The 26,661-nt window shown below is 38.0% G+C and overlaps 3 protein-coding genes across 3 annotated transcripts in view; 2 read left to right on the top strand and 1 right to left on the bottom strand.

The window, feature by feature from the left end:
• Positions 1 to 201: 201 nt before the first annotated feature.
• Positions 202 to 1,347, top strand: LOC121522230 (claudin-10-like). The gene is made up of 5 exons (XM_041806383.1): positions 202 to 457; positions 541 to 702; positions 770 to 851; positions 936 to 1,043; positions 1,152 to 1,347. Exons 1-5 carry the CDS (start codon positions 226 to 228, stop codon positions 1,345 to 1,347), a joined length of 780 nt encoding a protein of 259 aa, XP_041662317.1. The 5' UTR covers positions 202 to 225.
• Positions 1,348 to 2,357: 1,010 nt separating this feature from the next.
• Positions 2,358 to 19,925, top strand: dnajc3a (DnaJ (Hsp40) homolog, subfamily C, member 3a). Its single transcript, XM_041807192.1, has 12 exons — positions 2,358 to 2,580; positions 3,341 to 3,451; positions 3,547 to 3,671; positions 3,957 to 4,031; positions 5,461 to 5,613; positions 5,735 to 5,916; positions 6,989 to 7,108; positions 7,438 to 7,543; positions 7,628 to 7,748; positions 16,451 to 16,583; positions 16,757 to 16,905; positions 19,399 to 19,925. Exons 1-12 carry the CDS (start codon positions 2,499 to 2,501, stop codon positions 19,548 to 19,550), a joined length of 1,509 nt encoding a protein of 502 aa, XP_041663126.1. The 5' UTR covers positions 2,358 to 2,498; the 3' UTR covers positions 19,551 to 19,925.
• A 154-nt stretch (positions 19,926 to 20,079) lies between these two features.
• uggt2 (UDP-glucose glycoprotein glucosyltransferase 2) overlaps positions 20,080 to 26,661 on the bottom strand; it is a 72,372-nt gene continuing 65,790 nt past the window's right edge. Inside the window, exons 39-40 of the mRNA XM_041807191.1 lie at positions 23,537 to 23,702; positions 20,080 to 23,422 (exon numbers count right to left, since the gene is read on the bottom strand). Of these exons, the coding sequence (XP_041663125.1) occupies positions 23,400 to 23,422; positions 23,537 to 23,702 (189 nt within the window). The 3' untranslated portion in view covers positions 20,080 to 23,399. The remainder of the gene's footprint in view (positions 23,423 to 23,536; positions 23,703 to 26,661) is intronic.

Here is a 26,661-nt window from a genome sequence, read left to right on the forward strand (position 1 = left end):
CACTGACCTTATGCTGGTAGACTTCTCTGCCAAACAAGTAGTGACAACAAACACAAGTGACCTTCAGGAAAAAGCAGGATCTCAGTTCAGGGCAAAACAAATGATGTTGAACACAAACTACTGTGAATCAGTCTGAGGAGAGACTTCCCAGCAGACACACACTGGTGTCGAGCCATTACTTTCATACGCTTTCAATCAGTCTGAAGGCTTAAATTCAAGGCAAAGATGGGTTACAGGACGGTGGTGATGTACATGGAGATTGGCTGCTTCGTGGTTTGCGTATCCGGCTGGATTCTAGTTTGTTCTACCATGCCTACAGAGATCTGGACTTGGTCTGAGGTGGGCAGCATTGTCTTGACTACTTCAAACTACTTCTCCAACCTGTGGAAGGATTGCATTTCAGATTCAACTGGAGTATCGGACTGCAAGGGAATCCCATCGATGCTGGCTCTGCACTGTAAGTGAAGTAAATTCTACTTCATGATATGTAAAGGCTGCTTTAACTCCACCTTGTAATGCAATAATATTACTCTCTGACAGGGGAAATTCACTTCTGCCGTGCCCTCATCATCATCGCTATTATACTGTCTTTCTTTGGATCAATTCTGGTCTTAGTGGGAATGAAGTGCACTAAAATCGGAGGGACAGAAATTGTTAATGCAAGGGTAACCTTTGCTGGGGGGATGAACTACCTTATTGGAGGTGAGACTTGCTCAAAAGAAGACATTAACTTTGTGATAAATCTGAAATTAACATGTGCTTTTTCCAGGGATGTGTGCTATGATTGCTTTCTCGTACTATGGACACAAAATTGTATCAGAATTTAAGGACCCATTGTACAAGGAGCAGAAGTACGTATATTAAAATATATTCTCACATCTAGAATCAAACATCTTCATAGTCTGAGTGTTTAAATTGTGTTTATTCTTTGCCAGGTTTGAAATAGGTGTTGGTGTCTTCATTGGCTGGGGAGGCTCTACCTTACTCGTTTCTGGAGGCCTTATTTACAGTATCTTTGCAGGCTGGGAAGGGTGCAAATCAAGGTAAAGTGCAGATACAGCATCATTGATTTTTCATCCAGTTTTTATTTTTTACTCCCCACCCTCATCTTATGGAAAAAATAACCTCCCATTTCATCAATCTAAACCTAGCAAACCTGAGAGATATCCCGCCTACCAGTACCCTGAGGCCTACACAGCTGTTCCAACAAAAAAGAGCATTGCATCATCGGTTTCTTCGGGGAGTAGTGAGAGCAGAAAATCTAAGACCACCAGCGGCAGCAGAGCCAGCAGCATCTCTGCAATCACAGATGCCACCAGGACCACAGCTACGAATGCATATGTGTGACGCCTTCTCAAAACAGGATGCTTTCTGTCCATAAGCTTTGGAAACACTATGCTAGAATATGTATAATTTGTCATAAGCTACTTAAGTAGTTTTGTATATTTACTGATTATACTGAAGCTTTATTTTTTTGTTAAAACGGGTCATATCACTGCTTTGTATGTATCTTAATATCTAATGTGAGGCAACACTGATGTAGAAATATCATGTAACACAGAGGTATTAAAGCTACTATGGGAACACTCAAATTGGTAATAACACGGCCTAAAATTAATACTGACATCTAAGTATAAACTACAAGAGCAAAAAAGACTATTATAACTTAATTAAAAATCTGTATATTGTAATTTAAATGCTTGTCTGCTGTTGCTAGGTAGGTTTCAGAAATAGCCAGGTTAAGTAGGCTGCTGAAAATGCATTAAAAAACATTTTCCACAGCAAAGATTCACAATGAATGATACATTTGACTGTTAAAAAAGCAAGAGAAGTTCTTTTTTAATCAGAAAACCACCACAGGGGGCGACAAAATCATTGGAGACAAAAGTAGCTCCCATTAACTTTAATGCCAACTTCTTTTGTAAGCTACACATGCTATTGTTTTAGCCTGTATGATGTTTGTATGATTTCAATAAAAACAGCCTTTTTTTAAACATTTTTGATCAAACCAGTGTTGATTTTGATTCATTATAGATGATAATAATAATAATAACAATAATAAATTAGTCTGAAAAGTATAGCTCAAAGACACATAAGGTGGAATTAAAGCTGGATTATTTTCCTTAAAGTGTAAAATACATTGCAGTGCAATGCAAATACACTAAAGTTATTCCAATCTGCCGATCTGTGGTTCCGTGCATGTATATACGCGCGCGTATAAACACCTATACACTCCCCGTCTTGTGCTGCCGTGGCTCCTCTCTGTTGAACCAGTAGGTGTGGGCGGGCTTTCTCAAACAAACCAGCCAATCACAGCCGCCCACGACCGGTCGCTTAAGCTCGCTTCTCTTCTCTGACTGGGAAAAAGAGGAGCAATGCTGACTAGCCGTCAACACATGGGACGTTTGAGAATTAGGTGAAACAATACTCGAATAATATTGGCTGACGTTTTTTGGGACTTTAACGAGAGAGAGACTCTGTCTGATGAAACTCCAACCATGGTTTCTATGGACCATGTAGCTCACAAAATACTGGCTTACATCCCATATGTTCTCGTTTTGATTGATATGAGATATGAAGGTAAGAAACTGTCTTAGTTACTTTACTAAGAAAGGTTATGACAGCTTTTAGCTTCTTGATTTTACTATTTACCAATTAAAACTTTGACAGTGGCGCAGACAGCCTGCATGTGTTGAAAGTATCGCTATGTCACTAATGTCAATGACAACGTTAGCTAGCAAATCGATAACTAGTGGCTAACGTTAAGCTAGCAAGATTTAACAGGCTTTAATTAGCTTAATATTATTTAAAGTTGGTTAACAACCACTTTGTTGTTAGCGTAGTGTGATAATACGTTCAAAAAATTACTCAAATAACGTTGAGGTAAAGAAAATAACATACTCTGGTTAAAGCGAAGTTGCGTGGTTCAGTTGTCAAAGTCCTGTGTTATGGTTTAACGAGCGTCCGTGTTGACTGGTGACTTTAGCCTGTGCGTCTGTATTTGTCGTAGTTACAACAGATGTTGAAGTAGGAAAGTATCCTGACGAATACATCAGTGTGGAGTGCTTTGTTATGATGTTAGAATATACCTTTCAGATATAAAGCATTTGCGACGAAGTTTTCAACAGCTGCAAGAACTACGTCAATGACAGAAGAGTTGGGCTTAAGTCACAAGTCAACACGGTTGCTATTTGAATCATTACACCTGTCACTGATTGCATCCACAAGCAGCTGTCTATCATTGTTCATTGTGAGCAAATGAAATCATTGTGTAATATAGTAGTCTGTGGTTACCTGCTAAGTGTATTTTGTGAAAATTTGTGTTGACAATGTTTTCCAGGAGTTAAATGTGGCAGGGATGGCAGTGTGGACAATCATATGGAGATGGGGAAGAAACTGCTCGCTGCTGGCCAGCTAGCAGATGCCCTTTCTCATTTCCATGCTGCTGTGGGTAAGTGGCAGAAAATACAGAATATTTAAGGAATTTATTGGGGTTGTTTCAATCTAATGCTTCCACATCTTGTTTTTCCTTTTTATTGTGTTAAGATGGAGATCCAAAGAACTACATGGCTTACTACAGGAGAGCTACAGTGTTTCTAGCTATGGGAAAGTCCAAGTCTGCACTGCCAGATTTGAGTAGAGTCATTGAACTCAAACCAGACTTTACATCTGTGAGTAATGCATCTATATTAATCTCTTATGACTTATTCCTCTTCCCACCTCTTATTCAATTCTGCGGGCTTACAGAATATGTATGGCAGAGATGCATGGGAGATAAATATGCTCGCTAACTGAGAGAAGCTTCTTTATGCTGTGTGTAGCAATTGCATGTGTTTTATAGTTTAAATCAGCTCAAAGCAGGTCTTGGGAAAGCGGTCAGTTGTGTCAGCTGTGTTCATGAGTTTATATCTGAAGTCTTCTGATAAAAAGTACTTACTCTCTTCCTTTTTTAACAGGCAAGGCTGCAAAGAGGAAATCTTCTTCTGAAGCAGGGCAAGCTGGATGAAGCAGAGAGTGACTTTAAAAAAGTGGTACGTCAAGTTATCTCTTTTTTTAAGACTTGCAGCAACACTTAGAAGGAAAAACTTGTTGTCTTAGATAAGCAGCAGTTCACCAGGAGGTGTCAGTGTTGATCCACAACTCAAGAATAACATTTTCAGTATGATTTCACATTAAATCGGTATGTGTGCTTATTAGCAGCTCAGTTGTTTCGACACTTGATTCCCTTTACAGTAATTAAATGAGTAATGTTCACGTTCATGGTGTAACAACATGATAAGAATAGATTTACAAAAAAAGAAAAAGCTAAACAACCAGAGAAATGTGTTTCAGGACCATCCTTTGCCATGTAAAAATAATTCAGTTGCTACTGAACCTTCATTTGTGCTTTTTAAGTCCTTGTAAAGCTCAAGATTATAATTTGGCAGAGCATTTCCATTCAAGTTACCTTTTAACCATGCAGTTTCACGACTCTAGAGGTGATTTGAATTTCCTTTTAAACATTTTTTATTCTTATGAAAACTTTTGTATCCTCAGGTGAGGTAGTTATACTAAAAAGAACTGCACTCCTCTGTGATTTGGGAATAATGCACAAATGTCAGAGTTTCACATTGAGATGGTTTAATGCAGGCCTGCAGCCTCAGGGACCTTTTTGAATCATAAGGTCCTTGTCTTTATATTTCTCTTTTTTTGCAAGTTAAGTCTACTTGTGTTTAGTTTTATTATTCTGAAGCTCAGTGGTTATCTTGGTGTGTGTGTCAGACTTAAATGTAAAACCTCCTGTTGCTATAATAATAGAAACAGTGCAAATGACAAACTACTTTACCGTTTTTAGAGCTTAGATAAAAAAGAGAATCATTCACATTTTGATCGTGTTTAAGGAACAAAAAGATTTATCATTGCATCCAGCTCGATGCCATCTCCTTTCCAGGAGAGGCCAGTTAGCATCAGGGTGTTTTTTTTCATTACCACAGGCAACACTTTCCTGGTGTAATGTCAAGGGAGCTGGCCAGAGGTGCACACTATCCTGCTGCTTCAGCAGTCCTCAGTGTTGGCCCAGCATAATGCATCCCATTTAATGCATTACGCTCTTTCCTAAGCTTAGCTCCCAGGAAACACTTTAAGGGTACCCAAATCTGTTTGTAATGGACGTGTCGCTCGATGAGATGGCTCTTGTGAATATGATGACCTGGGTGATGAGGACGATTAAAATGTAATGGGTTTAGGGAATGGTAAGTACCGCCACTGCCTCTGTGCTAGGCAGTGCTTTCAGGAGACAAAATTGCCAGAAGAACCTCTTCGGTGAAGCAGGAGGTCATTGAATGTTTTGTGAAGGATCGAATTGAATAGTTTAAAGCGCACTTCTGTAGTGTACTCTTACTTTCCTGGCTTCAGACTAGTTCCATATTGTAGTTTACTACTTAAATCATGACTTAGTATGTGATATAATTCATCTTCTAGCTGAGGTCTAACCCCAGTGACAAAGAGGAGAAGGAAGCCCAGAATCAGCTGACCAAGTCAGATGAAATTCAGCGACTTGTGGCTCAGGCACGCCACAGCTTTGACAGCCGTGATTATGTGACAGCTGCCACCCAGCTCGACGCTATCATTGAGGTGAGACACCTACCTTATCAGCTTTGACTAATATTCCCGCAGACTCTAGGCTGTCCATGTAATCATTACTGCATTTGTATAGTAACCTAAGTTTGAAAGAGTTACTGTCCACCTTTTACAGACGTGTGTTTGGGACGTGACGTCTCGTGAGATGCGAGCAGAGTGTTTTATTCAAATGGGAGAGATGGGGAAGGCCATTAGTGACCTCAAAGCAGCCTCCAAGTTGAAGAATGACAATACCCAGGCTTTCTACAAGCTCAGCACCATCTACTACAATCTCGGAGATCATGAGATGTCACTCAAGTAAGACCCACTTTAAGACTACGTAACTATAAAGCACCTTGTTTACCAAATCAGTAGAAGACATGACGTGTACCGAGACATAACAAGAGTAACTACCACTTCTTATACTATGATTCTGAATATGTGGAGTTTTTAAAGGGATAATTATCTCTTAAAGTCTACTAAATGTTAGGTAAAGCAAACACATACTTTTATCTAGATATATCGTAATAAAAATAGTGCTTCTGTAAATTTAATAGAAGTATATTCTTTCTTTCTGTCTTTCTTACATCCATTTATGGATGTAAGGCAATTAATCACAAATTAGATAAATCCCAATATGGCCTGCTGCAATTTACAAATGACACAAGTTGCAATATTTCTTTAACTTGAAATGTGTCAAAATACCAGTTTAATAAATCAAATTTTTTCAGCAGCAGAGATTTTATGCACATTATGCAAATATTTTAATAATCATATATTAAATCACAATTGCAATATTGGGGTAAAAAAACATTATTAAATAATTTTTGCAAATCGTTTAACCCTACTGAAGACCAACACTCTCAGGCGCCTGCCTCTGCAGACCACCACTGTCAGGACAGAAATACAAACGGAAACTTTAAGAAGTAATTCTGGTTAGGGTAAGGGCTGGGGAGCGGCTGGGGCTGCCACCTCCTGAGCAGGCCAATCAGTCAACCTGTGGGAAAAGTCATTTTTCTGTAAAGTAAAGGGATAACAATCAATCTATTAAGACATTTTCTGGTGATGCCTACTGTATGTCAGTCCATCTGTAGCGTTAGCATACTAACATTCCACCAATCCAAATGATCACAGCTGGTGTTTCTCTTCCTGGGATCACATGACTGCATATAAGCTATATGTGATGTGTCTATCACCATCCCTCTTCAAAATTAGAGGACAAAACCTCCCCTAACCTGATAGATCAATGAACCACAGTTTCATTAAAAGGGACAGTCTAATTTTCAGTGTTTGTAATGTTGGTCTGTGCTGTTTTAAGGTGTTCTTGTCATTTTGGTCATCATCCTAAAATGATTTTGTTCCTACATTTGTCCTCTTGTCTCATCTGCAGTGAGGTGCGTGAATGCCTGAAGCTGGATCCCGACCACAAGCAGTGTTACAGCCATTACAAGCAGGTCAAGAAGCTCAACAAACAGATCCAGTCTGCAGAGGAACTCATCCAAGAGCAGAGGTTTGTGTGTCTTTATTGAAGAGCCCCTGCAAATATAAAATAATATCCCCTCTGAATACCAGGGATTGCATCAGCAGAAAAAAAAAACACTGCTTCTATTCCCTGAAGCGCTCCGACATCGCTTACAAACAGGCATGCAAATCCCATCTTCATGTGAATGGATGTCACATCATATTTGCTACACATAAGATATCATATTCAGCAGACTAAACAGAGAAAATAACAGTGTGGAAAGATGTCTGTGGGTGCAGCGATCCATATTGCATTCTGTCTCATTGATAGTGTCACAGTGTTGTTTAAAGTGGTAAACCTACTTCCTGTTCTTTTAGGTATGAAGATGCTGTGAGTAAATACGAGGCAGTGATGAAGACTGAGCCCAACGTGCACCATTTCACTCTCCTCGCCAAGCAGCGAATCTGCCATGCACTGACTCAGGTAAGACCTTATTGCTGCTACTATGAATACCTATCTTTCCTTTAAATGCATGATAAAAACATGTTCCTTTTGTGTCACAACCAGGGCCAGCAAGCAAGCAGAGCAATCTCAGTGTGTAGTGAAGTTCTCCAGTCGGACCCTGAGAATGTGAATGTGCTAAAGGACCGAGCTGAGGCCTATCTACAGGAGGAACAGTATGAGGAAGGTAAGACAGGCTGATGGAGATGAAGCTACTTCATGCACTTTTGATTCTTTGATATAATCAAGTGCTTCCTTTAATTACATGTTTAAATCCAGGCTCTCTCTAAATACAGTTAAGCTCTCCATTTACTTTCTTGTTGTTTAAAAGCCTCAAAAAGGATGTGGTGACTTTTAATTTTTAATGATAGATATCATTTTTGACACTGATGTTTGGGTAGTTGTGTGTGGAAAAAAAAAAAACAACAGCAGCAAACAAAAGGTAAAAATGAACAAGAAAACAACCTTTATTTAGCCAGGATTTTTTCCCATTGAGATACAAAAATCTTTTATACAAGAGAGTCCTGGCCAAGACAGCAACATGATAAGTTTCACATATATGAACAGAAAATATAAACTTAAAAATAATAAAAGAAGTCAAAAATAAGTAAATGAATAAAGAACAGGTAAAAGAATTAACTAATAAACTGTAAACAAATAAAATAATATACAGAGAAAGAAATAAAATATGTTGAATAATGAACTAATTAATAATATACAAGTAAAGAATAAACAAATGTACAAAAAGCTGTGAGAATAATTTAACACTTTGGCCAACAGTAGCCAGGTTGTTGTGTCAACACCCCTGTGCCGTGGCTGAGCTAAGAGGGTATGTGGCCAGGCTTCGTATCTGTCCTGTGGTCCCTTTCCCCATCCTCTCTTCCCCATCTTCTCTTTCCCCAGTATCTAACTCCGTCCATCACCCCAATCCCAGAACCCTTTAGTAAACATCATCTATCATCCTCTGACTCATGTTGAATGACTGTGGAAACAGACATGCATTTCTAAGAACCTCTGGTGGAATCAGCAGTTAATGTTACAAGCTCCCAGGGGAAGATTTACTTTTATTTATTTAGAAATCAGGAAAACAAAGTAGCAAACAAAGTGATAGATATATTGAATTCCAGGGTTTATGTCCTTTTTTAGATGTTTAAAGCCACAAAAAGGAAAAAGAAGAGTTCTTACTTCAAGTCCCAGCAAGTCTCTTTTAAGCTGTTATATCAGCATTCACTGTTTTAGGTCTTATTGTGTATTTTAGATTACATTTACTGTTGTTGTCTTGTCACTGTGTTTTATCTATGTTTTTATGCACAGGCTGCTCTGAACCAATTGCCCCTTGAGGGATTAATAAAGTTGTTGATTTTGAAAAGGTAGATGCACCTTAATAGTCAGGTTTGGTCCAGGGACCTAACATTCCATGTTCCAGTTATGTCTGCATCATAAATACTGTGATTCCTTTTTTCATATTATCCCCAGAGGAGCACTATTTCATCTGATGAGTCTCATTTCCACAATAGAATATACTTATGGTACCTTACAGCATTTTTCCTGGCACCCACTGCAGCTGTATGAGTCATAGGTCTGAGCCCAGAAAAGAACCACATGTTACTGGGATTGTCTCACATTTATGGGGAACATTGTTTGCCAACATAACACCATGATGCAGATTTGTATAGAATAAAAAGTCAGCTGTTTTTTGAATGGAGTTTGGTCATCAAATCTGATGCAGTTCAGGTATTGAAGGAGTCCTACCGCTGACTGGGTTCAGTGTCTAACAGATTTGTGGCTCAAGTTTAAATGTTTGATTTATAATGGGTTATTGGTTATGCTTTTATGCAGGTAGCTGTTTACAGAGACGAGTAAATCATCATAAAAATACCATCAGTGTGTGTTGGTTGGTCATCAGAGCAGGCAAAGTTCTTCCTGTTTATAGTTGTTATCCTAGAACATCTTTTCTGGATTGGTTCTTTGTAGATGACGTCTCACAGGAGCAGAGAACTCCACTTGGGTGACAAGAAGGGATTTCTACTTAGAGAAACGCTACCAAAAAGTTTTGAGTGGTTTATGACTATTCCAAGCATTCAAAGAAGGAAAAAAACTTTAATTATTAAGCTACTTTTGTGCCCTGAAAGTAGTGAAATATTCAGGCAAAATTTTTGAAAAGTAAAAAAAAAAAAAAAAAAAATCACAGAGAAACAGCAGCAGACACAGATTAAAAACACCTCCCTCTAAAGCCTGGAGGAGCAATGTCACACAACACTTGTGTATGGTGTTTTTCTAGAAAACAGTCTGGCTTGACTCATTACAGTTCTGTCATGGATTAGCACATTGAACTCTGATTTTACCTGAGCTGTTTGTGTGGCTCTTAAACAGCTCCTCATTGAGTGACAGTTTGGCTTTTTAATGTGGATTAAAGAATGACAAAGTATAAAAGAAAGGAAACTGGCACTCAAACAGGAGCTAGCTACTTTTGCTAACATTTAAGAGCTGTTTTGTAGCACATGCTCAGATGTGAACGGCTCATCATCTCTCAGTCTCTCACCCTACAAAAATTACTTTGGTTGATAGTACATCCCCATCTCAACTAGAGGCATGTTTGTGACAAAATAAGAATTTTTTATATGTAAAAGGGGCTCAGCAAGCTTCTTAGCTCAGTACAAGACTCCTCAAGACTCTTGTCTCCCTTCATCTGACTAGATGATGCTAGGCGATGATACTGATCTCGTCCACACCAGGTAAATCAGTTGAACTGTGATTAAAAATCCCTTTTTTGTAAAGTGCAGATATTGAATTCAATGTATGTATGAATTTTTAGGTGATAATTGTAGCGTAGAGATCTGTTTAGAACCGTTAGGAATTAACTTTCTTCAGTTCCTATTCATTCCAAATGGCTGTCCCTCACTTTCTGACCCGCAACAGACATTTGGGATCACATGACTGCAAACAACACCAAAGTCTGCTGGTATGTGATCGGTCAATACAGCTCATACTACAAAATCACATTGTCTGCATAGGATTCTACTTCTCTGTATAAAATATGAAAATAGACACTATCCACTATCTTATGTAAATAAAGGCACAAAAGCCTAGAAATTAAAAACTGTAAAAATCAAGGCTTGTTTTGGGGACCTCTTAGACAAATATAAAAAGGCAAACAAATGGATAAGAAATGGGTAAAAACAACCAAACAAATGTATTAATAAAAACATACTGAAATTGTTAAATTGAAAGTAAATAAGTAAAAACTGAACCTTAAAGTCAAAAACTAAACAAATAATTTACAAAAATATTTATGGTTACTTATAAAACTGTATTGCCTGTTCATTAGTGACATAACAGTAAGTTAAGATATGTAAAGGGACATCTACAGAAACTTCATCTTCAGTCAGCAACCCAGTTACAAAGAGTTCAAATAATTCCAGTGTTACACCACAGCCCTCTGAATAATCCTGTTTTTATTATTTAGAATATCATCTTTTGATTAAGCTATATGTTAACTATGATGTTATAAAACTAGTAGACAAAACAATAGTAAGTGAAAGAAAACACAGTTCAACAGCCCACCTAACTTAAATCCTAAAATGATAATTCAGCTGATCAATACCTCTGTCATTCAGGCTGTTATTATGTCAATGCTTTTATAATGAATGTGTTCATATAATATGCTATTACTATATTAGAGATGCACAACAGCAAGGTGTTATAGCAGGAGTCCAACACAAGGGGCCATTACAACACTGCAAACATTCCCTCTGTTATAATGTAAAGTTTCAATGACACATCATGTAAGTGTCTTACCATCCCATCTTTTTACATGTAAGGATTCGTTGTCTTCTGAGAAAGAAATGTTATTGTAAACATCAAAGGTCTACGCTTACAGGCAGCATAAAGTGAGGGGGACTCTCACATCCAATAAAATTTAACCTCATTTAACACAATCTCTCTATTCATCACTAAATCTATTCTGACTTTGAATTTGAATACGCACAATAAAGACTAAATGTAGATAAATTCTGCAAGGCTTCCCGTATCTAATCTAGTTAAAGCGTATGACTGCTATATCTAAAGCCTGAAATAGAAAACGTGATTTGTCAGAGCAGATGAAATGTAAAATTAGGTGTGGAGCACCAGATGTAGAGCTGTCCTGCATTTTGGCTGAAATTATGCAGATTTCTTTTCTTTTTGTTTATCAAGCTTAAAGCCATTCCTTGGTGGCAGTGCCAAAACAAACACACACACACACAATCACATAGCACTTAGTGTTTCCATAAAGCCTTCTGCTGGCCGAGGGGGGATTAGGCTGAAACAACGGTCTCCGCTATCCGCCGTCAAATCTCAGGAAGTGTAGAGAAGGCAGATGGTGAAATCCCCAGGCAGGGTCTGGGCTCCAGCCATCATTTTACCTGTCACCTGATGCTCTGTTTCAACCTTTTAAACAAACAATGGATGTTTCTGCTTTTACTGCACTTTGTATTAATCTATCAAACCCTTCAACCTTCCTGTCTGAGTGATCAGATTTCCAAAGTAAAATTCAATCCTGGTACTTGTAGAATTTCCCTTCTGCTGTTCAGTGCATGAAATTCTCTCACTTCTAATGCCCCCTGTGAGTTTTAATCAGAAACCTGAAGGGTCAGCACGTGCTGGAATTTTACATTTAAATCCTGTAAAAATTCAATGATAGTGATATCTGATTTGGTACAACGGCAACTCAAATGTCCTTGGCTCCCACAATTGGAACATTTATTTTCTATTCCCATTAAATGCAGGCAAACCTCTGCACACTGTCTGCATGAATGAAATTAAAATACACTGGCACCAAAACACTACCAATGTATTTGTACACTTGAGACATTTCTCTCTCTCTCATTCATGGAGGCTTTTGATAGAAGATCAGACGTTTTATCATCACTATCAATCGGTAAGCCAACAGAGATGGTATTGTTTTAAATCCTGATTTCAGAAAGCATGAAAAATGATGACAGCCTTCAATGTTACATACCAGGAAAAACACTGAAATAATCTAGAAAAATGTAGGCCAGTTTATAATCCTGCACAGAAAAGAACCAAAAACATCCTGAAATATTGATTAAAGTACAAAAAGTTGGAAATTGAAGACATACTGTCTTTTAAAAAAGGGAAGAAAGAAAGGGAACAGCATTATACTGATATCTGAAGAAACCCACTGTTTTAGTTACAAGGGCAACAGATTGCAAACAAAAAAGTACCAAAACCTAGAAATATTTTTATTTCCCACCCTTGTGATTTTCATGAATCTGTTTCCAGTGTGCCAGGCTCCAACAATCCTTTTGATTTACTCCTGATAGATAAAAAACGGTCATGTTCTTACTAAGAAACCGCTGTGATGAAGACAGTTTTGTTTTCTCTCTCTTCTGCTCCTGCTGTCTGCTAAAGCTCAAATGAAGGCGACCACAGCAGACCTGTATAGTCTGACCACAGTTTGACATGTGTGTTGTGTAAATTAGGTTATTTAAACATTTTTGCCTTATCCCTGATCAGACCTCAGATGGCTGTACAGGCAGTTCATTGTACATGGGCGGCCCGGGTTCGAATCCGGCTTGTGGGCCTTTCTTGCATGTCTCTCCCCACTGCCTTGTTCCTGTTTCCATCTCTATCCACTGTCCTCCTCTATCAAATAAAGGCAAAAAAGCCCCAAATTAATCTTAAAAAAAAAAAAAAAAAAAAAAACAAAGAAAAGAAGGGAATCATACAGCACTACAAGCTAGCTGCTATGCTGCTTTCATAATTCTTATAAAGAGTTTAAATTGATTTATGAAATAGTTTCACTGTTCTTCAGGGGCAGCTTTGCCTTGATTATAAAAATAGTCAAGATAACAAAACAACAGTTCATATTGACTGAAATTGTGGTAGGAAAAATATAAAGACAAAAGCCTGAGGTCACTGATTATGCTTTTTATTGGGACATTGATTCCTGAGCCCACCTACCTTTTTTAAGATTAGTGACCAATAATGAAAATAGGTGCTTCACTTAACTTTAATTTTTCTTACAGTAGTTTCCTCTACAGTAAAACTATAACTGTATTGAAAATGTAAGAGATAAGTGAAATGGATTAAAGAAGGCTTTAGAGAGAAAACATTGTAGGCACGTGCCAACGTGAACCGCTCATTTAATGAATCAATCATGGTCTATATAACTTGGCTTTTTTGACAAAAAAAGACCAAAAAACCCTCTTTAATGTCAAAGTGAAAACAGACTTCTGTGAAACAATGCCAATAAAACAAAAATATTTAAAGTAAAATAAGTAATGGCATAAAAATTCACCTCCTTTAATTCAGCTGAGGTACAACCAACTGGCGCTAGTAATGTGTTTCAAGTAATTGTAGTAGAAAGGCACCTGTGTCTGGAAGGTTGAGTCACCGGTTAATCAGTATTCCTGGCTACCATTACACTATGAAGACAAAAGAACACTCCAAGCAACTCAGAGAAAAGGTTAGTGAAAAGTTGAAGTCAGGAGATGGATACAAAAAAAATCCACAGCACTGGACATCCCTGGGAATTTAATTAAATCAATCATCAAAAAAAAAAAAAAAAATGGAAGGAATATGACTTGTGTAAATCTGCCTAGATCAGGCCGTCCTCACAAACTGAGTTACTGTGCAAGAAGGAGACTAGTGAGTGAGGCCACCAAGACACCTTTGACAACTCTGAAGGAGTTACAAGCTTTAGCAGCTGCAGACAACAACTGTTGTCTGGGTTCTTCACCAGCTTTATGGGAGAGTGAGAAAGCCAGGGTTGAAGAAAATGTGAATCTTAAATAGAGGCATGTAGGGAGACTCCATGGTCAAGTGGAAGAAAGTAATTTGGTCTGATGAGAACAAAATGGGGCTTTTTGGCCATCAGACAGGATGCTATGATTGGTGGACACCAAACTATGGTGGCAGCATCATGCTGTGGGGATGCTTCTCAGCAGGGTAAAATGAACACAACAAAATATAGAAAATTGGATAAGATTTATTTTCCAGTGACAATGACCTGAAGCATACAGAGAAAGCTACACAGAAATGGTTTAAAGGCAACAAGATGAATGTTCTGGAGTGGCCAAGTCAGAGACCAGACCTCAATCCAAAAGAAAATTTTTGGCTGGACTTGAAAAGGGCAGACTCTGTGCTGTGATTGAAGCGAAAGGTGACTCTACTAAATACTAACTAGAAGGGAGTGAATATTTATGTTGTTACTCATTCATATTACATATCACTTTGTTAGTAACGATTTTTTTAGCCAAATTATATTGACCATGATTGATTTATAAAACCAATAAAAGGGTAAACATCTAAGGGGGTGAATAGTACTGACCCATTCAACAGTGTAAAACACTGTCATTGAACACACACTCTGCTACCCTGCTGCATTTACATCGCCATTGTTCATGTATAAACTGCTCTTCTCTAGAGCAGCAAAATAAATGGCTCGCTCTCACTTATCTGAAGAGGTCCTTGAAAGATAAAACTTCTATCCTCTGTTATTAGGATTTCAGAGATGAAACTGTGCCATACATCAATCTGCAAAATCATCAAAGGATAATATTTGGAGCCTTTCTAAAAGGCAGTGTGACACTGATGTTTTATTTTAGTTTTAAATCACATTACAGCTTAGAGAGCTGAAAAAGTCTCACTTTAAGAACTCAGTAGCTAAAAGAACAATAATCAAGAACAATGAAAGGTCTGTATCAGTTTAGATAAAGTAAAAATATGGCTTCACTTTGTCCACAGTGTTCCCAATATTTAGCTGCCAAGACAAACAAGTGTGCATCGCGTTATTTTTAAAGATAGAGAAAACAGAGCTGACACAAAGGTCCAATCAAACCAACGATTAACATCCTCCAACCCTCCAGACAGGCCACGCTGCACACTGAGATCATCCTGAGGCTGAGCCCAGGCTGTGTGTTGCCATAACATGGCATGAACACATCAGTGGGAGGAGAGGTCAGACTACATGTGGGCTGTTATAGTGTCAGAGCCCACGGGTGTTAAAATCACCTGAGTGCACCTCAGAGGGTAAACAAGCTTCAAAGCAGTCAATCGTGAACTCACAAACAACCTGGAGCCTTTGCTACAGGATCTGAAGGTGATGGGAAGACATAATTAATAAAAAAAGGTTCATACATTTTTAAGGAGGAGATTGCTCAGGTCAGGTTGTATTTTACCTGTGATCTGAGTAACAACATTATTGTAAAGTAATAGCTTTTAGGGCCAGGACTGAGGATATCTCGTGGACTCAGGGATGATGCAAGATGTGCTTTGGACAAATAAGAGTCTTACCTGGAATGAAAGGGATTTTTGTGTGACTGTATATAAACTATAGTACCTATAACTAAACCCAGCACTCATTACAATGGCAGCTCTTCCTGGTTGTCAGATATCTTAAGATAACCTTAATCTTAAGATATCTTAAGATAAGGTGAAGTAGGGCTCCAAATAGATCAATAATGATAACACCTGCTCAGCCTTACATGTCTGCGTTGTTGTTTGAATTTGTTAGTATCTTGCTATAAGCATTACATCCAAACAGCCAAACTTAGTTCAAATCTGCATGAGATATGCATCTTAAATTAATATTATTAAAGGTGACCAAAGGTCACTCCAAAGAATAAAGACTCCAAATGCAGGCTTGTGCCACAGGGATGTTGGTTTCACAATGATTAGATAACAAAGGGCATATGCTGATTTAGCCAAACATCTTAGTGAAGACTTGGACATGTGACATCAGATGCAGGTTAAGGTCTTGAAACCAGACGTATTTCTTTGGACTGACTGTCTTTATACACTGTACTTCACTTTCCATTAGCTGCTGCAGACAAGGAGACAGGGAAGCAATACTGATACTGTCCTGATTGTTTTTTTTTCTTCCAGCCATTAAAGACTATGAGACTGCAGGAAAACACAGCGAAAACGACCGGCAGATAAAAGAAGGCCTGGAGAGAGCTCAGCGACTTCTCAAACAGTCTCAGAAAAGGGATTATTACAAGATCCTGGGAGTCAAGAGGTGAGACTCTGCTCATTTCAGTAGTTTTATATGAGACTGAGACTTTTTAAAAGAAACTTTCAAGGGAAATTAAGAGCTGAATTGTTCTTATTGCTGCTTAATTGATACTGGTTTATTACAACAGAGCCTAGAGGTGGGTTTAAGGTTCTGATAATCCTCTCTTGTCGTTGCAGAACTGCCCAGAAAAAGGAGATCATCAAAGCCTACAGAAAACTGGCCCAGCAGTGGCATCCTGACAACTTCCAGGATCCAGAGGAGAAGAAGAGGGCGGAGAAGAAGTTCATCGACATCGCTCAGGCCAAAGAGGTCCTCACTGACCCAGGTAAGGAGTCTTTGGTCTGCAGAGTCAGTGGAAATGTTGCTACTGTGAGTCTCTAAATGTCAGGCCTCTGAGGGGCTGCAGTGAACAGATCAAGACAGCAGATTCAGCCTGGAAGCTGGAGATATATCGTAACGGCAGGGAACAGTTTTGTTAAGTAAAATATATTATTAATAAAAATAATTAATCTAATTGATTATAGGCTTTGCAATTAATTAATCGCATTTAAGTTAAGAAAGATTGTGTTACTGGTAGATTTGATAATTATAGTAACAAAATAATCAGCAAGGACGTTAAAACTTTCTTCTTGGTTTTGAAACGGAAGAAGTAGAGACAAAGGACAGGTTGTCCACTTACCAGTCAATCTAAGATGATGTTAATCTGTGGGTTTTATCTATAAAATTACAAAATTAAAAGCACAGAGAAATTGTACGTGTTCCAATCGAAGTTACAAAGCTTCTTTAGACCGTTGTGTGATGGCATCAGAGTGTAATTAATCAGCATACATTTTTTAATTGCAGTTTCCCCCTGTGATTAATTAATCCAAATTAATTGAACATTTTGACAGTGCTAGTATGAAGTTAATGTTTTTCCAGTAATGCATCTTATGGAAACATTTGTTGTAGACGTGTACAGCATGTCTTAACAGCATTCAACACAGTTCCACTACTCATCCCCTATTCGCATTGGATTAGAATAACCAAGGGACCTCTGATGACTTGTAATGGTACAAATCAACCATGTCTGTAATTTGCAGAGCAAATAACCGAGCATATTTCAGTGCACACAGAAGTCCACAGGTTACTCTAATCGCGTGTGAATCGGCATCTCTGTTTTTTATGGTTTGTGTGGCTTTTTCTGATTGAAGACATAATGATTGAGGCAGCGTAGATTATTGACACAATTTTGACAAATATAGTTTATAAATAGTGCTTCTCTGACAGTAAGTTTCAGCTTGTGTGTATAACAGGCTTTATTTTACTTAATAATTTAAACTCTGCAGTCCAAATGTGAATGCACACACTGCTGCTCTCTTCATGTGCACAGAGCCTCTGCTCTGCTTCCTACAGCTTCTCTTTGCAGGTGCCTGATCCTGTGTCAGTATCATTGAGCCAAACATTCCATGCATAACACAATAACTCAACATTCAGAGGTTAGGATTCAACAGCGGATCAGTACGAGGAGGATTGTTGCAGATGCAAATGGTCCCAAATGTATAGATAAAAACTAAGCTTTACAAAAAAACAAAAACTAACTGAAACTGAATTCTGTGCTGACAAAACTAACTAAAACAAAATACAATTAGAGACAAAATCTCTTCTTAGTTTTAGTCTTTGACAGCAGCAGACTGTCTGACATGGACACCCAAGCCTGGAGAGTGTAAAATCACCAGATTTTGATTGGAAATACTTTATACAGTGGTGATTTTGGGTCTTGAGTTGTATACAAACATAATTGAATTAATAAAGAAAGAAAAAAAAAGTGAAGAGCCCTTTTGGGTCTCGCCCCTGACAAGTTCTCCATATTGCCAGTAAAACTAACAATGAAACTAATAAAAACGAAACTAAAATGAAGCATTTTTCAAAATAAAAACTAGATTGTACTAACAAAGCAGAAAAAAAACTAAACTGAAATAAAAAGTAAAAACGAAATAAAAATAAAAACTAATGAAAAATCCCAAACCATTGTAACCTCAGTGCAGAATGACATCAACAGAATAAGAACTGTTTAAAGTAACAGGACAGGTTCATATTCAATATGAGACGTCCTTTCTCATACATTAACAGGAGGGATGCTCGACTTCTTCTCTCTTCCTCTGTCTGATCAGCTGCAGATATGCACTAATAGGGGAGTTTGAGGAAATATTTCACTAGTTTATTAGTCAAAGACAGCATATGGGGGTTTCTGGAAAGTCAAAGCATGCTGCTTGATTAACCCAGGGAGCATCTTTTGAGCAGATCCTGCTCCGCCAAGTAAAACTGCATATCCATTTTTCCAATAAAATGGTTAAATGTTTGACGACAGTGTTCCTGACTGAAATGAAAATTTACTGTACATTTTCATTGCTGCAGACATGTAGCACCCTTTCCTTCAGAAATATCTGTAAATTTGAGTACATTACAGACTTTGCTTGTACCATGTGAATGCACCACACCAAACACTGATGTAAGGGGGTAATTCATAAATTCTCATACTAATCGTGTGTGAATAGTACTAAGCTAAAACATCAGAAATCCCGAGTTTAAAAATGAATTAGAATTAGAACCTGTTTTTGTTGCATTATTTTCAGTCTTAAACCAAAATGAGTTTATTTTCATGAAATGTTCTACACAGTGATTAAAAAAATAAATTTATTCAAAGAAACTGTTAGCATACAGCAGCCTAATGTAGGTGTAACCAGATGAAAGCATGTCTTTGATGCTGTCTCTTAATTATTAAGAGGAGATGTTTATGTAAAGCCGATCCTCATTTTTTTTCTTTTTCTCTTTTTTTTAGAGATGAGAACAAAGTTTGATCACGGGGAGGACCCCATGGATCCAGAGAGCCAGCAGAGTCACCATCAGCACTTTCACGGAGGTTTCCATGGCTTTCAGGGATTTAACCCTTTCGGCTCGGGACCCTTCAACTTTAAATTCAACTTTAACTGAGGACTCTAGCACAGCTGGAGTTTTTTCTATTTCCTCTCTATTTAAAAGGGAGATCAGCAGAATGAGGAATGTTGGTTTGGACCGACGTTTCTCACAAACACATGAAGCAAATTGTGACTTTAATTTAGTGACCTTAATTAAAGATGCATCCTCGTCGAATGATATGATTTGTAATTTGGTTTGTGGAAGATCTGTTGCTATGCTAACAAATATCTGCGATGTGTGGAGGAGCTTTTATCTGTCAGGTGTAAGTGCTTTATCTTACTCTGAAACCTTTTCTTTCTGTTCACTTGATTAACATCCATTCAGAAGACATTTGTACATAGGTACAGTACTATTTTTATATGAATGGAATTTTTCTGCACTGTAAATAAAATAAAATATTTATGTATGTGAAACTGAAGTCAGGAGGAAGAGCTTTATTACATCTCAAGGACAACAAAATCCACAACAGCATCTTTAATGACTGTTTTATAGCAAATTTTATTTTTCAGACAGTAATATAAACATGTCTATTTGACACATCACAGTGACCTGAGAGCAGACCTCCTGCACCCATGTTTATCAGCCTTTAAGACAAAAACAAACAAAAAAAAAAACTAGTTGGCTTCTGCTGAGCAGCAACACTCATCTCATCTTATTCCTGAGACAAAAACACTGGTCCATTTTTAAATTTAAATACTGAACAATAACCCTTAAATGAAGTATAGTGATGCTGAATGAGCAGAAGATGTAAACAGTGTAATATTTTACCCTCATACCCTGACCTTTAGTGTGCAAGTGGGCGCACAGCAGCTCACTGAATCCCACATCTCCTCTCCAGCATTTCATAATGGCACAATTTTGTAAAAATGTCAAATTTATCACTTAAACTTGCTACCATTACAAAAACAAATAGGTCAAATTCAAACTGAAGTTAGCAAAAGCTGCTACCCATTTATTTCAGGCAGCAGTTTTCCCTCAGACATGTAAAATGATCTTCTGCTTTGTAGCTACATCCTTGAAAAACACTGAAAGACTGAGGCTAAAGCTAACTAGCTACGTATCCAAGGAGGAAAATCAGAGTCCAGCTGAGGATTCATGAGAAACAGTTTTCATGTAACATGCAGGGTAGAGCCACTTAAGACAAATCACATGACTGTGATCAACATTTTTTCTTCAAAGTATGACTTCTAAATAGTTTCAATGATGATGAAAAGAAGGCATCCCGGTAAAAAGTGTGCTAATTCAGTTAGCCAGTCATTTTTTTACTTTTTATTTATGAATTTTGACTTTTTATCTCATAATTTTGACTTTTATATCTTTTAATTTTTACTTTTGATGTTATAATTTTGACTTTTTAATCTCATAATTATGACTTTTTATCTCTCAAGTTTGACTCAGGATTCTTTTTTTTAATTGCCTAACTTCTACTTTTTTCTTTTGAAAATGGCAGAAATGGGCATCCATATATTCCAGTTTAACTCATAAATAAATTATATTCCCATGAGTTTGGAAACATAAATGTTGGTATGATAAATTATTATGAGAGCTCTAATATTTTTCTTTTTTTGTGGTTAAATTGAGAATATCTGACAATACGTAACCATCAAACACTTTGGTATAGCAACCCATGAATAAACTTCATTGCTCCAAATATTTAAGGATAAAGCTTGAATTTAGATCAGTTTAGGAGAGAAGATTAAAGATCAGCTTCACATTCAAATATGTTTGTACTTCCATGTATGTGAAATTTACAATTTTATCATCCTTTAAAAAAGCCCAAGTTTTGATTTAATATAATAAAAGGCCAGTCACTTATTAACGTCTAAGTAAATCTCATGGACTGAAGCAACTGAAAGCAGGCCTGGGCTTTTAATAGAAGTTTTACAGTTTCTGAATATCTGAGCCTTGGCTTAATCTAAAGATGGCTTTATGTCTTATTTTAAGGGACAGTGAATAAGATTTAGCCTAGTAGCATTTAGCAAAACAAACTTAGTAAATATGGATGAATATTTCTAAGTAGGTATATGTTAAATCTTTTACAGTTTTTCATCTTTTAATTAACTTAGAACAGACCTTTTATTTATACAAATGATAAACATTTATTATCACTATTAATCTCAGAAATGTCTAACCATAAACTAAGGGTAAATGACTGTTTTTATAGACAGATCAAAGATCATAATAAAGAACTTATCCACAGAAAAATGAACTTGCTATGGATTGAAAAGGAAATAAGAGGACAGTAAAAGTAACATTTTATGAACACAGACTTTTCCATCTGTGAGTTTTTACAAGTGAAATGGAACACTAAGGAACAATGGTGAATAATTTTTTGATGTGGCTTAACAAAAAGGTGTTGTAAGAAAAATTAATCACGATTATAAAAAAATGAATGAATGAATAAAACATACAGAGGGCCCCTCTATGTAAACCACCTTGGACTTTTGCATCTTGCACGTTTTAAATTCCACTAATTTATCTGTTACCCCCAGAAGTGAGCACTGCCATTTAGAACCTGACTGTTAGATGTTGCTAATATTCCAATTTTACACACTGTATCTTTAAGGAGCAGCACAAAAAATACAGGTTTTGGCATGCTATATCTAATCAGAAAAATCTGACAAAATGCAACAGAAAACGACGAAATATAGAAATAAAACTGCTTGCTTCTTCTGTATACACAGCTGATATGTCAAAAGATATTAAACTTCCTCTTCTCTGAATAATTTTAATTAATCTGATGGTGTTGTCTGTTTTTCACAGCAGATAAAGACTGCAGTATTTTCCTTGCAGCACAGTGGTGTGTGTTCACGAGGTTTTGGTCTAAAGATTAGAGTAACTTCAAACTGTCAACTATAGTCAACAGATTTCAGTGACAAGATGAACAATCGGCTTTATATGCTTCTGGACGCAATATATTTTGGAAAGAAAGGGACAAAACGGACTTACAGAAAACATTGATTATGAAAGAGGAGAGTTAAAAAATGCCGCCTTCTTGACAGTTTCATGTAACAACTAAGCAGCTAGTCTTGAAACGTACAAGGATTGGACTATGTTAAAGCTCCTGTGAGGACTTTTTAGAAATGAAATAAATACCCCTATCACCTGGAACTGCTGCTGCAGTGTCGGGGTTGACCTAGACATTGACAAAATATGTTTACATTTTCATAGCAAAGACTAACTGATGATACATCTGACTGGTAAGATAATTTTTTGTTGTAAACAACTACTCTGACATGGACAGGACAAAAAGCAACAAACATGGTAATGATTTGGCCACGGGGGGGGGGCACCAAATCTACACAGGTCAAAAGTTCCTCACAGGAGCTTTAATTAAAGTCTGTCACCACTTTGGTTTGAGTTTTTTCAGTCAATGCATAGTCAGAAACTTCATGTTAAAAAAGGTCAAATTAAAGGTACATTAAATCATTACTACACTTAAAAAACACCACAATGCCAGCTTTTAACGATGTGCCTTCTCTGTCTGAGTCTATGCATACATCATCAGTGCAAAATATTGCAACTATTCTCAAACACACACCTAACAGAGTGCTTTAAACCCCCCTCATTTGAGTCTTTCTATGATGCCTTTATTCTCCATTAATAAAGAGCAGACTGTTGTGCTTCGAGTGCCCTGCCAGTTCACAGTTGGCAGGTAGCACTTCCATCACGTGTTAATTTGTAAGATGTATCGACTGCAGAAGCGGATATGGCATCTCTGAAAATATCTCCTTCTGTGGCTGGGGGAGACGCACAACAACACTGTGGCTATGTTTAGATGGAATTGTCTGTCTTCAAGCTTTGCAGGTGGCGTGCATGCAGAAGGAGCTGCCTCGTCTCTCTTCAGCGTGGTGCTGGCAGACGCTAAAGTTCATCTCGCTGCTTGTCTGGAAGGGCAGTTGGGGGTGTTGGAAAGAGAAAATGAGTTTGGTGGACAAAAGAGTGGAGAACAAACAGGCATGTGTAGGAGTTTTTCCTAGACAAACCTTATGGACACAAACCTTTCTTATCTTTTGAGGGGGAGCGGGTCTGCTTGTGCGTTTCTGCGTCTTCCTGCTCCTGGACTTGTCTCAGCAGCTGTTTTATCTCATTGTCATACTCCACCCATTCAGGAACAATCCGAGCTGCAGCTGTTAGCTTGGGCTCCTTGGTCTTTGGGTTATTGCACTGCAGGAGACAAAAGCAGATAAAACCCATCAGTCACACCACCAGCGCCACTTTCCCCCAACAAGTCTTAATGCTGTTCCCAGCACTGTCTGTGGCGGCCATTTGAACCTAATTTGATTTCCAATTCTGTTAAAAGGACATTAGGCTGTGTCTTGTGTCTGAATTACCAAGTGGGTGTCCTAAACCGCAACAAGACAATGCTTCCTATTCCGGTCTGCTGGAGGCCGGCCAGTAATTCTCTAAATTAGTTTAGGAGACTACAGGAGAGCTCCTCAGTCGTCTCCTAAATGCCAAGAAGCTTATGGACATTAGTGTCTGAGAATATTCTGCTTTTCTGTGCTGCAGCAGCTACAGTTCACTATTGGAACAAAAACAGCCGCAAACATGGAGCAATCACTGTTGTTTTCCAACATGTGAAAGAAGAATTATAACACGGAAGACAAAAGGGATTTACTGAAAGGAACAGTTAGATTAGATGATGAATTGATGCTTGTTAAATTTTGAATTTCTCATTGGGGGTGAAACAGTTCCTCATAAATCAATCAATTTCAAATCAAAAAGATCCTTGGGCTGGAGCTTCCTGGTCATTCCAAAGTTGAGACTAAGGGTGCTTTCACATTAGGCCCAGTTGTTTTGAATGACGCCGCGGCGTTCTGATGATTTCCACCCCTTATTGAGGGAAAATGTGAACAAATTGCCGCGCCATGGAAAGAAGTTTAGCTTTTACGATAACGTCATAAAGCTGATTGGATGCTTTGTCCCGTATCCGAGCGCGGTTGCATTCACATCTCATCCGAATGGAGCCAGAGTCCACTTGAATCGCGCCCAAGACCACCTCCCCATGCAGCCCAGGCACGGTTTGTTTGCATTCACACTACCAAAATGAAGCAGAATTTGGGCTCAAGTGCATTTGGATCCGGGATCCGAGTGTGAAAGCACCCTAAAATCCAAAAGAGATCGGCGTTTGCCCCTTGACTTTGGAACCACCTGTCCTGGGGGATAAGGCTCACAGGTTCAGTAACATCTTTTAAAATCAATCCTTAAAACTCAGTTTTAAAGAATAGATTTTAAATGATTTCTCCTTCAGTTATTCATTTATTTTAATCTGATCACTCTTTCATTCGTTGTGCGGCTCTGACTCTGTCTTAAAATCCTCTGTTTTTACTTCCCTTACTTGTAACCCTCTTATCTATTTTATCTCTACAGAAGTGATGCCGTTTGTGTCTCTATTTAGTTTTATTTTTGTTTTATTTGTTTTATATTCAAACCATATCATAATTATGAGAACAAAATTGTTAGCCCCCCTTTGAAAATTTCATTGATTTAAACGTATTTCTGAAGTTCTGTTCAACAAAGCAAATAATTTTTAACACCTAGTTTCACTTGGATGCTGAAATTGTTTTTTTGTTTTGTTTTATTTTACAAAAACCAAAAACTACCAGGGTCAAATTATTAGCCGCCTTTAAGCCAATAGTCAATCGTGCCTCCTTTTTTCTGGATAACAGCCTGCTGTCATTTGTTGTAGTTTTCAACAAGTCTCTGACACGTCTTCAGAGGAATCCCAGCCCATTTTTCTTAGCCCAATCTCTCCAGCTCCTCCAGATTTGATGGTCTTCTGGCATGGACCTTCGTCTTCAGTTCACCCCATGGATTTTCATTGGGATTTAAGTCAGGGCTTTAGGCAGGCCACTCAGTAACGCTCTGGTCTTCTGAAGGTAGTTCTTCACCAGGAGTGACATATGTTTTGGGTCGTTGTTGTGTTAGTAGACAAAGCGACAACCTCAACCAAGTCTTGTTGCTGACTGCTTCAGGTTATCTTTCTAAATCCCACATATCCTTCTTTCTTCATGGTTCCTTCCACCTTGACATGGTTTCCAGTTCCAGACTCACTGAAGCTTCCCAACAGCATAATAATCCCACCACCATGTTTCACTGTAGGGACTGTGTTCTTTGGATGATACCCTCTCCCTTCTTTCTCCAAACATAAGCAATGTCTCTATGACCAAGAGCTCTAGTTTAGTTTCATCTTACCAAAGGAAATGCTTCCAGTATTCATAATCCTTTTCCAGGTTGTCCTTAGCAGACCTCAGTCTGGCTTGAAGGTGTGTCTTCTGCAGAAGCTGAGTTTCTCTTAGTCTGCAGAAGACACACAGTCCATTCCTGTGCAGGGTTCTAGTGATGGTCTTCTTTGACACTACAGTTCCTGGCTTAGCAAAGTCCTTCTCTAGTGTCTCGTTAGTTGTCCTGGGGTCTTTAGACACAACTCTCTCTACTCTTCTTTACTGGGTCTTTGAAATCATTCTCTTCCTACCTCTGCCAGGCTTGTTCTGGACTGTATGGCTCTCATTGAATTTCTTGGTTTTACTTCTCATTCCAGTTCTTGACTCTTGGAAACGCTGTGATAAATTTGTAGATCCTTCTGCTTTGTGAGCATCAACAACTCTTTTTCTCAAGTCTAAACTGATTTCTTTTGGTTTTGGCATGGTGCCTTCTCAAGTGGCAGCTCAGATGCTTTTCCAGTCTCGTCTGCAGAAGCTCAAACTGGTTTTAAATGCAAATAAAACCAAACCCATGTTTTTTTCAAATAAGAGTGAGTTACCAGGGAATATCCGCACTATCTCAGGGTGTACCCATTGAGCTGGTGTCCATCTATAAATATCTAGGTTTATTGTTGATCGTGAGCTTTCTTTCAAAGCTCATATTGCCAGTTTGGTCACCAAACTAAGGGTTAAACTTGGTTTCTATTACAGAAACAAGTCCTGCTTCTCTCTCAGTGCTCGAAAATACCTTGTATCTGCAATGTTTCTACCATTGCTGGATTATGGTGATGTACTATATATGACTGTTTCAGCTAAATGTCTACAGTCTTTGAATACTGTTTATCACTGTGCGCTGAGGTTTGTCACTGGTTGTAGTGGTTCACTCTATGCCAAATCTGGCTGGCCCTCTCTGAATGCTC

Source organism: Cheilinus undulatus, linkage group 15 (genome assembly GCF_018320785.1).
Source record: "Cheilinus undulatus linkage group 15, ASM1832078v1, whole genome shotgun sequence".
Lineage (NCBI taxonomy): Eukaryota > Metazoa > Chordata > Actinopteri > Labriformes > Labridae > Cheilinus > Cheilinus undulatus.